The sequence below is a fragment of the Hyla sarda genome, chromosome 4, assembly GCF_029499605.1.
Source record: "Hyla sarda isolate aHylSar1 chromosome 4, aHylSar1.hap1, whole genome shotgun sequence".
Taxonomy (NCBI): Eukaryota; Metazoa; Chordata; class Amphibia; order Anura; family Hylidae; genus Hyla; species Hyla sarda.
This window is the reverse complement of record NC_079192.1, coordinates 225070506-225084392: the sequence shown is the minus strand read 5'-3', so window position 1 is coordinate 225084392 and position 13887 is coordinate 225070506. Positions and strand designations below refer to the sequence as shown.

The following is a 13887-nucleotide window of genomic DNA, read 5'->3' as shown; positions in this document are numbered from 1 at the left end:
TAATTAGGGGCAGAGCTACAGACAGGATCCAGGCTGTTAAGGGTATAAGGCTCTGTTAATATTGTCCATTTTGGATAATGTGAACAGACCCTTCTGGCAGTGTCTACCCAGACAGGGAGACTCCAGCTGTTGCTAAACTAAAACTCCCAGCATGCCCAGACAGCCAAAGGCTGTCTGGGCATGCTGGGAGTTGTAGTTTTGCACCAATTGGAGGCTCCCTGTATGGGAAGACATTGCATTTTGGGCGCTCTCCACTGCGGAGAGCGCAAAAAATTTCCTAAACCATTTTTTTGTGTTTTTTTTTCTTCTTCTCATTCAAGATCCGTGTATGCAGAGGATTACGGCGGATTCGATGGGTTATGACGGATGAACTTGATTTTTATTTTAATAAAATGGTTAATGAGGGCTGTGGGGGAGTGTTTTTTTAAATAAAATAATTTTTCCAATGTGTTGTTTTTTTTTAAATTGAATATTCAGGCTTAGTAATGGAGGCTGTCTAATAGATGGAGTCAATTACTAGGCCAGGGCTTAGAATTAGCCCCAAAAACAGCACTAACCCCCCCCCCCATTATTACCCCGGTACCCACTGCCACAGGGGTGACAGGGAAGAGCCGGTACCAACAGGCCCGGAGCATCAAAAATTGCCATCCTGGGCCTAGACGGTAACAGGCTGGTGTTATTTAGGCTGGGGAGGGCCAGTAACAATGGTCCTCGCCCACCCTGGTAATGTCAGGCTGTTGCTGCTTTGTTGGTATCTGGCTGAATATACATAAATAAATAAAAAATAACAAAAAATAAAACACATAGGGTTCCTCCCTATTTTCAGTACCAGCCAGATACCAACCAAGCAGCAACAGCCTGACGTTACCAGGGGTGGGCGAGGACCATTATTACTGGCCCTCACCAGCCTAAATAACGCCAGCCTGTTACTGCCTAAGCCCAGGAGCACCATTTTTGACACTCCGGGCCTGTTGGTACCGGCTCTTCCCGGCACCCCTGTGGTGGTGGGGTACCGGGGTAATAATTGGGGGTTAGCGCCAGCTGTTTTTGGGGCTAATGCTAAGCCCCGGCTTAGTAATGGATTCCGTCTATTAGACAGCTTCCATTACTAAACCTGATAATTCAATAAACAAAAAAAAAAAACAACACATTGAAAAAAATACACTCCCCCACAGCCCTCATTAACCATTTTATTAAAATAAAATAAATCAAGTTTATCTGTCGTAATCCATTGAATCCGCCGTAATCCTCTGCATACACGGATCTAAAACAAGAAAAAAATAAAATAAAACCACAAAAAAAATGGTCCATAATGCAATGCAAATGGTCCATAATGCAATGTCTACCTAAACAGGGAGCCTCCAATTGGTGCAAAACTACAACTCTCAGCATGCCCAGACAGCCTTTGGCTGTCTGGGCATGCTGGGAGTTGTAGTTTAGCAACAGCTGGAGTGGCCCTGTCTGGGTAGACACTGGCAGAAGGGTCTGTTCCCATTATCCAAAACGGACAATGTGAACAGAGCTTCAGACTTACTAGCCTGGATCCCGTCTGTAGCGCCGCCCCTAATGACTTCATCACTAGGAGGCGGAGCTACACAGACTTGGCAGTGACAGGGAGGGAGGAAAGTGGACCTCCTGTTCTGTATACACTATATACAGCTATCTATAGATAGCTGTATATAGTGTATACCGCCCAAAGGGGTTATAGGAGCAGGGATTCCTGTCAGTCTGGTGACAGGATTCCCGGCTCCTGTATAGTATACACGGGTACACTATGCACCGCTGTATACTATACGGCCGGGGGAGGTGAGTAGTGATGCTGTACATCATTCATCTCCTTACATTCTGTGGACCGAGCGCTCAGCATCCGACCCACAGAGTGGTAAACTGCCACAGGGGACAAATTTGGCTGTTTCCACACACCAAGGAAAACACCAGAAAAACTGCCAAAACGCAGGAAAAACCTGTGGCAGTTTTTCTTGTGTTTTTTTTTTTTAGGTGTACAAAAAAAAAATAAGTGGAAACCTAGCCTTAGGGACTAAAAGTTTGAAAAAAAAAAAGAAAAGTTAAAAGTTTTAAAACACCCATTAACCCCTTCTAAATAAAAAATAAGCATATTTTGTATCGCCACGTGCGCAATTGTCCCAACGAATATATTATGTTTCTGATCCTACACCGTGAATGTTGTAAATGCAAAAAAATCCCAAATGCAAAAATTGCTGATTTTGGTCACATCACATCCCCAAAAAAGTTTTAAAAAATTTAACAAAAACTATATAAAAAAAGGGGGGGGGGGGATGCATTTTTGGTCAAGTGCAGCCTAAGTTTTCGGTCCAAAATTTCCCTTTCAGTGCATCCCTACCTAAGAGAATTAGGTAGACACCCAATTTGGCTATATTCACACATTCTCATTTTGCTCATTCTCATGTTTAGCTAATGGCGTAGCGACCGGGTGACACCATGATACTCATTCTCTTCCTACCCCCCCCCCCCCCCCCACCCCCGGGTTTGTTGAGGGACGTCGCACAACTGATGTTCTTCCACAGACCCGCGTAGTGACGCACTCATAAGGGTGCCGTCGGAAATAAGTGCTGCGCAGGCCAGGTGAGTGTGCTGCCTAATGCGGGGAAACTGCTACCTAATGTGGGGAATCTATGCTACCTAATGTGGGGAAACTATGCTACCTCATGTGGAGACATTATGCTGCCTAATGTGGGGAAACTGCTACCTACCTAATGCTTTTTTTTTTCTGGGGTCACCAGAGTGTGCACTCTATGGCAAGGTTATATTCAGAGGGTGCAGTGTGTGGTACTATATTCAGAGGGCACAAGTGTGTGGTAGTATTATAGAGTATTCAGAGAGCGCAGTGTATGGTAGTAATGTATTTAGAGGGTATAGTGTGTGGCAGGTTTACATTCAGAGTGTACAGTGTGTGGTAGTATTATATTCAGAGAGTGCAGTGTGTTGGTATTATATTCAGAATGTACAGTGTGTGGTAGTATATTCAGAATGTACAGTGTGTGGTAGTATATTCAGAATGTACAGTGTGTGGTAGTATTATATTCAGAGAGTGCAGTGTGTGGTAGTATAGTCACAATGTACAGTGTGTGGTAGTATGATCAGTGGGTACAGTGTGTGGTAGTATTATATTCAGTGGGTACAGTGTGTGGTAGTATTATATTCAGGGGTACAGTGTGTGTCAGATTTATATTCAGAGGGTACAGTGAGTGGAAGGTTTATATTCAAAGAGTGCAGTGTAAAGTAGTATTATATTTAGAGGATACAGTGTCTGGCAGGTTTATAATAATTGTTTTCATATAGAGGATCAAAATCTGCTGATTTAGTGAGGAGCAAATACAGCTGGGCGTCACATTCTGCAAAGAGAGAAGATTTAGCTGAAAAGTCATGACCATCTGAATTAGATAAGGAAAGACTATAGAGAAGACGTCACCTATCGTCACTGATATTATTGTGTATTCTCCTCATTATGTCCCATCACAGCTGGAGTCACTTGTAAGTTCTGCAGTTATGATGAGTGAAACTGCAACTCCCAGCATAACCTTACCACTGCTTAAAAGGGCTACTCTGCTGGAAAAAAAAAAATGTTTTAATCAACTGGTGCAGAAACAGATTTGTAAATGTAAATTTAAAAATCTTAATCCTTCCAGTACTTATCAGCTGCTGTATGCTCCACAGGAAGTTATTTTTCTTTATTTTGTGTCTGACCACAGTGCTCTCTGCTGACACCTCTGTCCTTGTCAGGAACTGTCCAGAGCAGAAGCAACTCCCCATAGCAAACATCTCCTGCTCTGGACAGTTCCTGACAAGGACAGAGGTGTCAGCAGAGAGCACTGTGGTGAAACAGAAAGAAAATTCAAAAAAGAAAATAACTTCCTGTGGATCATATAGCAGCTGATAAGTACTGGAAGGATTAAGATAAGACTAAGATTTTTAAATAGAAGTAATTTACAAATCTGTTTAACTTTCTGGCACCAGTCGATTTAAAGGAAAATGTTTTCCAGTGGAGTACCCCTTTAAGTCATTCTGGGAGCTGTAGTTTAAAATGGTGAAAACATCTTTAGCGCGTTCCCATTCTGTGGCAATTGGTATATTTGGATTATTGTACTGGAATTTTTTACAATGCGCTACACCAGTGGCGTCTGTCACAACAGGCTAAAAACGTACTTGGGGGGGGGGGGGGGGGGGGGGTGTAGGTATGGGGTAACACCATTCTCTACCGAATCGGGTGACACCAACCCTAGCAACGCCACTGTGTTTAGCCAAAGCAAAGGGTGCATCCGAAACACAGTAAAAGGTGTAAAATCTTCCCTTTACAGTTTTTCTGTGTGTAAGTTCTGTTTATGGTTTTGGGTAAAAATACTGAGCTCCAAAATGAGAACCAAATACCAACCAAAATACTAGGTGTGAACCCAGCCATTTTCATACAGAAAATTGCGGTGTTTACTGTGAAATGGAAACAAATTTGAAAATCTCATCCACATCTTGTAAAAAAAAAAAAAAAAAAACTGTGTAAAGTTCATGAACAAATTAGCCACAGCAGGTCAAATTTGGTGGGGGGCATACTTCATTTACAATAGCAGGTCTCTTCTCCATTGAACTCAGTGAGGAAAATCAGCAGTGAATCAGAGCATTTGTTTTATTGATTTTTATATACTGTTTCAAAAAAATCTCCATAGTGATTTTAATAATTATTCTATATTTTCCTATATATATTTTCTTCTTCGCCTTCTGCGAGCCATAAAAATGTTTTTCCATTGACAGGACTGAATGAAGGCTCATTTTATGTGGGACAAGTTGTACATTTTATAACAGTGAAAAAATAAAATCTTGCCACCATATGATAAAAATGGCATACTAAGGATGATGTGGGATAGTATTAGTTATAGAGATACCAAATTTACACAGTTTATGTTTTGTAATTTTTTTTATGCATCATATTCTGACCACAATAAATTTAAACATTTCTCTGTATGTATGCTAAAACTGTTACATGAAGCTACCTTAATGGAGACATTTGTGGCATGGAGATACCATAAGTTCTTAGGAGCTCCTGAGAATGTAAAATTACCATCATTCAGCAGTTTTCTGGATTATTGATATTTTACCTCACATTGTATCATAAAATCCATTGCATGTCTGATATGAAGAAAATAAAAACAAAACAAACATACTTACACAAAATTTACCACCATATCACAGTAAGGCCGCATTCTCACTCCGGAAACTCTGCAAGGAATTCCGCATGAATTTATTACCCATTAATTTTAACACCTTAAGGACAAAGCCCACTTTGGCCTTAAAGGGTTACTCCGCTGCTCAGCGTTTGGAACAAACTCTTCCAAACGTTGGAGTCGGGAGCTCGTGACTTCATAGCCATGCCCCCCCCATGATGCCACGCCCTCTCGATGCAAGACTATGGGAGGGGGCGTGACTGCTGTCACACCCCCTCCCATAGACTTGCATTGAGGGACGGGGTGTGACACCCCACATGGCCCACTATTGGCAAACTACACTTCTCAAGGAACGTAACAAGTGGTACAGTGAGCCTAAAAGTCCCACAGTTTTTTGATGAATTTTCATTAAAGGGAACCAATCATCAGATTTTACCCTATATAACGCTTGGCAAAGCGTTATATAGGGTAAAATCTTTATTTTCGCCATTCCTGGGGGATGCTGCTGCCCCCAGGGATGGTGAAGATATGAAGTTATAAACTAGTCACCGCCGCCGCCGTAAGTAGTCACCTGGGCGGGAAGCTCTTCTCCCCTACTCCAGTTCTTCGGCCGGGAGCGACGCCCCCTCCGCTTGATTGATGGGCCGCGTCATCGTTCCGCTCACTGAACAGACGGAGCAGAGTGATGACGCGGCCCATCAATCAAGCGGAGGGCGTCGCTGCCGGCCGAAGAACGGGAGTAGATGAGAAGAGCTCCCCGCCCAGGTGACTACTTACGGCGGCGGCGGTGACTAGTTTATAACTTCATATCTTCACCTTCCCTGGGGGCAGGAGCGTCCCCCGGGAATGGTGAAAATAAAGATTTTACCCTATATAACGCTGGTTCCCTTTAAAGTCAGACATGAAAAGTTTTATTTTTCACAAAAATGCTGGTGATACCCCAAATTTTTCATTTTCACAAGGGGTAATAGAAGAAAAAGCCCCCCCAAAATGTGTAACCCCATTTCCACATAAATACCCCAAATGTGGATGTAAAGTGCTCTGCTGGCGCACTACAGTGCTCAGAAGAGAAGCAGCGCCATTGGGCTTTTGTATAGAAAATTTGGCTGGAATTGAAGTCAGGGGCAATGTGCTTTTACAAAGTCCTCATGGTGCCAGAACAGTGGACCTCCCCCACATGTGAAGGTGTAAGTGTGTAAGGTTTTCACTTTCAGGGTGTAGTGTAGTGCTTATTTATTTTTTGCACTTTTTTGGGGAGAGTTTGCACTCCGAGCCACCTGCGACTGTTCTGCACTGTGTGGCCGGACCGTACCCCATGTGCAGATTGTCTTGATAACTGATCAGTGAATTATTACTAATCGGCACAATTTTTTTGGGTGCAGGTTTTTTCCCGCTTTTTTGTGGGCATTTGTGGTCTGTGCCACCAGCGACTGTTCTGCGCTGTGTGGCCAGACCTCCAACTCCCCCAAAAAAGAGCTGTTGGCTGTCTGGACATGCTGGGAGTTGTAGTTTTCTAACATATGGATAGCCACTAGAGATGAGCAAACTTACAGTAAATTCGATTTGTCATGAACTTCTTGGCTCGGCAGTTGATGACTTTTCCTGCATAAATTAGTTCAGCTTTCCGGTGCTCTGGAAAAGGTGGATACAGTCCTAGGAGACTCTTTCCTAGGAATGTATCCACCTTTTCCAGCCCACCGGAGCACCTGAAGGCTGAACTAATTTACGCAGGAAAAGTCATTAACTGCCGAGCCGAGAAGTTCATGACGAATCGAATTTACTGTAAGTTCGCTCATCTCTAATAGCCACTTTTTAGGAGACCACTACACAGTGGTCTCCAAACTGAGGTCCTCCAGATGTTGCAAAACTACACACTCCTGCTGCTCCCACCGAGCTGATCAGGTCAATCAGATTGGGTCCCGGGGTGTCAGGCGGAAGTGGTCTCCTGCCTGACATACCGGGATTTCAGCTTATTAACCCGCGCTGAAATGCGCAAAGGTATCACATCATCTGCCGTATATAGAAGGCATTCTGCAGGAAGAAGTTAATGGGATTTCGCACTGTCATTAACACAGCAGAATTTCCGCATGCGGAATTTCACGGCTGAAATTCCATGTTCCGCGGTCCTGAAAGATAAGTCTGGTCTTCTGTTTTTCCGGACTTCGGCTGCAGAATCCCATTGAAGTCAATGGGGCTGACTTTCTGCAAATTTGTGTGGAATTCGCGCAGAATCGTTTGCAGATCCCACACAAACTATCACTGTTTAGTTTAATAACATCAATTTTTCCCCCCCGCAGCAGGGGTACTACTATTCCCATCATGGAACAGACTAATTTCCATGATGTGTGTAGTAATTTCCGGCTGCAGAGACTACTGTAGCACTGGTACTACTACTCCCATCATGGAACAGAGTCTATTCCATATTAGGGGCTAGTAGTACAGGGGCTTGAGGGATTGAAAGCATCGGGTCTCAATTCCAAGACCCGCTGTGATCATAAGTTATTAACCTGGGGGAGCAAGAGGCATGCAACCGCTCCACTCCCCAGCGATGTATATTTCATTTTCATAAATTCAAATACCCTGCCAGGAGTCCTGAATGGCCAGTACCAAGTGGCCATTCAGGGCTCCTGGCAGGGTTTTTAAAACTATAGTGAAGATCCTAGTTTTTCATAGAGCCGGTCAGCCGGAGATCGTGGCGCAATGCTGCCTGCTTCCCTGGCAGGAGCGCCTCTCCTACTACAGCTTCCATCATGGACAGTGGGAGTAGTAGTACCAGCACTACAGTACTCCCCAGCCACCTGTAGCCTTCTGCAGCCCACAACTACTACTATCATGGGAAAGAGTTTGTTCCATGATGGTAGTAGTAGTAGTACCACAGCACTGCAGGAGTCCAGGGTGGCTGCGGAGTAACGTAATGAGATGTGGAATACGTGCGATTTTTCTGCAATTCCGCACATGTTTGAAATCTGCAGAATTCTGCACCGAATCAATGAGGATGCAGAATTTATGCAGATAGGCAAAATTTCTGTTGTGTGAATGTGGCCTAATGGCTCTAGGGGAAGTAGGTCTATTTGATGGCAAGTAATGGGCCATGCCCCCAGTTTAATATAGTTTTAAAGGCATTATCCACCCTAAGGTGATTTTAGTACGTACCTGGCAGACAGTAATGGAAATGCTTAGGAAGGATCTGCGCTTGTCTTGGGGCTAAATGGCTATGTTTTGAGAATACCATAACACTGTGGCTAGCTTTTTGTGAACTGGGTATTGCCTGTTGAAGTTTGTTCTCCAACTACACATCATAGTTCCTTGTAATTGTGAGGTCACTTTCTGCCCTCCCACACATCAGCGCATCACATCCCACCCTTTGAAAAATAAATGAGTTGCATTCATAAAACCAGTGTTTTCTAACCAGGGTGCCTGCAGCTGTTGTAAAATGATCTCTCTCGCACCCAGCAGTCCCTTCACCCACTGAAGCAGACAGGCTCCCTTTGCACACCTGACTAGCAATGTCATGTCTCAACGCATTGCAACCTGGGAAAACCTGAGACTTGAGTAATTTTGTATGCTGTTAAGAAGAAATAAATATTGGGATGAAAACAGAAGAATTGTGAGACCACAGTCACACACAACTACACTAACTTTACAGCCCCTGTAGCATAGTCAAAAAAACATCCTGGAATACCCCTTTAAAAAAAAAAAAGGAAAAAAGCTTTGTATGATAGCAAAGCATAAAGCCCAACATAAGGCCCAGAAAAGTCTGTGGATTACATATTATGGCTCCAGAACCCCTGGGGGTAATAAGCTGTAAATATTATTTGTATTTTATTAGATTTCAGCCGATTGATCTCCTCCTCCCCCTCCTCTCCTCCAAAACCACCCCCCCAGTAGGGATTGTAACTACTGATTCCATTCTAAACACTCAATTAGTTCCCTCTGTTTGGTTTGTGGTAATTTTAAAGACTAGTCTCTTGGTCAATGTTAAAAGAAAAACTGAAAACAATTTTATTTTGCAAAAAAAAAAAAATATTATATATATTATATATTGCACTACAATTGTCCAGTGTTTTAACAGTTTTAAATTAAAAAAATTTTTAATTGTTGTTATGTAATCATCTTTGGACAGTTATTCTCTCCAAGATGTTCAGGTCGAATGATTGTCTGTGGAAAACAATCCATTATTGTGTAGAGAAGGCCTCAGAGGTAGGATGCCAGTCAAATTCTGTCAGAACGTGCCCTGTTATTACCGCAGAAACACTGTGTGCTTTAGTTCTTTCGTAATTTGCTGTTTTTAGGTTTCAATTAATTCTTCTAAAAAGCCAGGGAAGACTACAGCAGTCATGTTAATGGATCCAGATCTTTAACACTCTCAGTTTGTACATTTGCCACAGATTTTATTCTATTTTGGCCCATTTGTAATGTGTACATTGAAGGTCCCAGCCTCACAATTTTACCACTTCCAAGGCATTCCTCTCCTTTGTAGAAAACCGCAAACTGGCAAAAAAGCAAAACAAACAGAAGTTATAACACTGAAAGCTTGTAACAAACAAACAACTGTTCCAGAGCCCAAAATAGGATGACTCAAGGACAGATCTTAGAAGATGTTCCTTTAGAGGAACTGTATTTTTCATGGGCCTCACCAGCCAAGATATGGTGACGCAGGTACTAACAAGCAAAAACCACTGTGCAGCATCCAGATTACCTCAAGAAGCATCAATTAGATACCACTATGTGCTGCAGATAATACCCCTTGCAGTACTGAACTCCACAATGTGGCTCAAGATACCTTTCTAGAAGCACCATACAAATACCACAGCAGCTGAGTCGCTCTAACCCACTCTTCTATTGTAGCAGTGGAATGGAGGAGGCTTCTACATGGCGCTGACTGACCCAGATCAGACACAGCAGGAATGGTGGAAAAGGTTTATTTGACCAAAATGCAAAGCTTTTTGCATGCGCAGTGAAACGCGTTGCATCTTGGTCAAATAAACCTTTTCCACCATTCCTGCTGTTTCTGATCTGGGTCAGTCAGCGCCACTTGAATCTTGCTGCTAACCATATAGAAGCCTCCTCCATTCCACTGCTGCATTGAAAAAGCTTGAGGGCTGCAGACGGGTCCCTACTCTGATTTGTTCACTCACCATTGTTGGGTATGAACTACACAACCATACTGGGTAAGTGGCTGTGAACCCATATTCCTTACCCTACCTCCAGTATTGTTTTACACTATGGAGCGCTCCTCCATTCTCTCTAAGATCTATTGGCATTCTCCCCCTTGTTATCTCTCACTCTTTGCATTAGCATTAACTCTACACTTCCCGTACACACAGCATCAACATTCTACCCTGGCAGTGGCTTTTTCTTTCCTTTCCTTTGCCTCCCTCCCCCCCCCCCCCAACAATCCATCGCTTCCCCTATCCCACCTTTCCCAGACTGAAAAGAGCACAGGTGATGTTAGAGGTGGGAAAAGACCTTTCCAGACTCCTTACCTCATCTGCAGTTTATCTATAGTCTTTACACTGGCACTGAACTACTTTCTGGACCTGTACCCATGTTCGTGTGACTATGTTGGTACTGCGGGTCCTACACCATTTCTAGCAACAAAAACTACACAGATATTGCAGAATTAGCATTATCAGTGGAGTTTCTGCTTTGGAGTTTCTTAAAGGGAATATCCAGGAATAGAAACAAAAAGATAATTTCTTCCAAAAACAGCACAGCAACTGTCCTCAGGTTGTGTGTGGTATTCTTATTTGGTTTCAAACCCTTCGGTGGAAATCAGCTGCAATACCACACACAACCAGTGGACAGATGGGGTGCTGTTTTTGTAATCTTGGATAATCCCTTTAAGCTGATGCCAAACACTAGCACAAACCTGTGTGTCTCACAAGCCAATGAGTTACCTCATACATTGATTGAGAAGTCTGGGCCATAATATCTACAGCAGTGCTTCCTACACAAAAACTGATTTGCCAATAACAGCTCAGCTGTGCTATGTCTGGTCACTATGGGTAAATTAGACAGTTTACAATACTTTATGAAAAACTTTCTGAATTGAGATAAAATACTTGACGTAAGAAAATTAAAGTTATTAAATGGAGCAGAATCAAATATAAACCGTCCGAGCTTCCCCCTATTCCATCTGCGCCTCCCTGCAGAGGTCACTGATGCCAGGACCTCCGTGAACAAAACTTGAATTGAAGACTATGAGCAGCAGTGTGAGTGCTCTGTTTTCTATCTTTAACATGTTTGCAGAATCAAATATAAAACCTTTGCCCTGCATTTCAAAACTGCTTATGAGAAAGTATCCTCGTATTCTGTATTAGAGTATCATTTATGGTTTTATATTTACTGTTTTTTTTTAATTTTTTTTAAACTGTTCCTCAAATAAATGTTTAAAATGTGTGGTAAAATGCCAAAAAAGGAACACTGGAGAGGCAGATCAGTAGCAGGCAGCATCTAATATGTATTTTTTAGGCAGACTTATTTATGGCAATTACGGGTTCTCTTGTTACCTCAGTAGAAGAGGTGTTTGTTATGAGATTAGAATGTGGGCATGTAATAGTCTACATTGGTAACTGAATAAAGGTGGAACAATTTCTCACATTACAATACATTGAATAGTTACCTGGGTTCAGCCAATTATGCAATGTATATATAGAAAGGATTCTGTCGGGTACAGTTCACTCTGCACTCTATTAACTCCTGGTTTGGACAAGTACTAGATGTACAAGAAAATCATCATGTATAAAACAAGGTTTTGTGCATTTACAGTGCAGTTTGGAAGGACAGATGCCAGAGACATCTTTAATTCCAAAATCAAGCTGCCCGCCGATCACGGGTGACAACTATTTTATAGCTGAATGGTGTTTGAATACATGTTCTCTAAAGACAAATCATTCCAATTTGATACCAAGTGAAGTACATTTTCTCCTGGAACCTGAAATTGTTGGAAGACTCTTGGTAACATTTGGTAGACATATTGTCAGTATGTGACATTTCTTGAGATCATCTATATCCATGGTTACAGTAGTCACTAATGAGCATCACATATGCACAGCATGCCAGCCATATGGCTCCGCTTTCTGTTCATGGGCACAAAGCCTATAAGAATCATTCCATCACATGGTGATACCCAGCAACTTTCTTGTATGTTTCTATGTGGATTATAGTGGTACATAACCAATGCATACCTGTTTTGGTTAAACTAGATTTTATGATGTATTTGGTTCTGCATGACACAAGTATAGGAGCCAACTACTTTGTCAGAGGTTTTCCCAATTATACACTTTATGAACTTCTGCTGACAGCAATAGCTGTTCACTGTTACTGGCTACTAGACCTCCTTTATCCTCACCCCCTAAAACATAGTTTTTATTTATTGGGATAAGAATAGATAGATGTGCTTTATTTATATATGTGATACTGCGATATGTGAAAGTTAACAGCATTATTCGCATAATTGGTAATGTATTAAAAGGGGCACTCCGGAACAGTTTGTTCCAAACTCTGAGCAGCGAACACTGGAGCCGGCTGCTCATGATGTCATAGCCCTGCCCCATCATAAATTCACACCACGCCCCCTCACGTCTATGGGAGAGGGCGTGGCGGCTGTCATGCCCCCTCCCATAGACTTGCATTGAGGGGGCAGGGCTATGACGTCACGAGCTCCCGGCGCCAGCTCCAGCGTTCAGAACAGTTTGTTCCAAATGCTGAGCAGTGGAGTACCCCTTTAACTGCTTGTCAGATATACTGGCATGTTGCTCTAGTAATTATGGATATGAAGTGCAAAAGTAGAGCGTATGAATGCCCCCTATACCAGGTAGCTGCAGCTAAACAGAGCACATATTTATTTTATTTTTAAAGAGGTTATCCGGGATAGTAAAATAGAAAACCAAAACACCACAGCTTCTTTCAAAGAAAAGAAAAAAAGCATCACACCCGTGTGTCATTACAACTCCGCTTCATTTATTTAATGGAAGTGAGCTACAATACCACACAACCTGAGCACAAAAGGGGTGATGTTTTATTCCAATCTTGGATAACCCATTTAAGAGAGCATAAATCAAATGAAAAAGTAGTTGCACTTTATAACTTGTACGAGGCGTTCGCCACCCGCATCCCCCCCCCCCCCACCTCCTTAAATTAAAATACATAGCTTGGCCACCTGTGCTGAGCCAGCATTCTATGTCTTGCACCAACACCATTGATTTAAAGCGCAACTGTCATGAGGTATTGGGCATATAACCTAACCACAGTGTGTTTATGGGGGGTAAAATATGTCTCCAGCCTTACTTTTATCCCTCTTATTATGGCTTCTATTAGCTCAAAAAATACTTATATGCTACCACTGACAGTCGGATAGGCGTGGCCTGGGGTTCGCAATGCCCGCGGCCGCCACGCCTATTCCCTATACACCAGCACTGGGACCGCTGTGTGACTGACACAGGTCCCAGCGCATGCGCCCCTTATCTTTCATATGTGAGCGCCGACCAACATTACAGAGCGAGCGCTCTGTCTGACACCTCCGTGCACCCAGGTAATACTGGAGGCAGAGAGTGAGCGCTAGGAATCGACCGATTATCTGTTTGCCAGATATTATCGGCCGATATTCACGATTTTCTAAGTTATCGGTATCGGCAATTACCTTGCCAATAATGCGGGCGCTTTAAATTAATGAACTGGAGCGGCTTTTGCG

At 42.8% G+C, this 13887-nt stretch overlaps 1 protein-coding gene across 4 annotated transcripts in view; it reads right to left on the bottom strand.

The window, feature by feature from the left end:
- TRMU (tRNA mitochondrial 2-thiouridylase) overlaps window positions 1-13887 on the bottom strand; it is a 65593-nt gene that overhangs the window by 27049 nt on the left and 24657 nt on the right. The window contains exons 11-12 of one of the 4 annotated variants that reach the window (XR_008892648.1): window positions 11093-11194; window positions 9558-9683 (exon numbers count right to left, since the gene is read on the bottom strand). The exons of 1 other annotated variant lie outside the window; for it this stretch is intronic. Coding sequence is in view for 2 of the 3 variants with exons in the window: in XM_056573692.1 (XP_056429667.1) it covers window positions 9528-9683 (156 nt within the window). In the remaining variant the exon portion in view is untranslated. Of the gene's footprint in view, window positions 1-4991; window positions 5072-9218; window positions 9684-11092; window positions 11195-13887 lie in introns of those variants that run through there. 2 more of the 4 variants (XM_056573693.1, XM_056573692.1) reach the window with 2 other exon arrangements.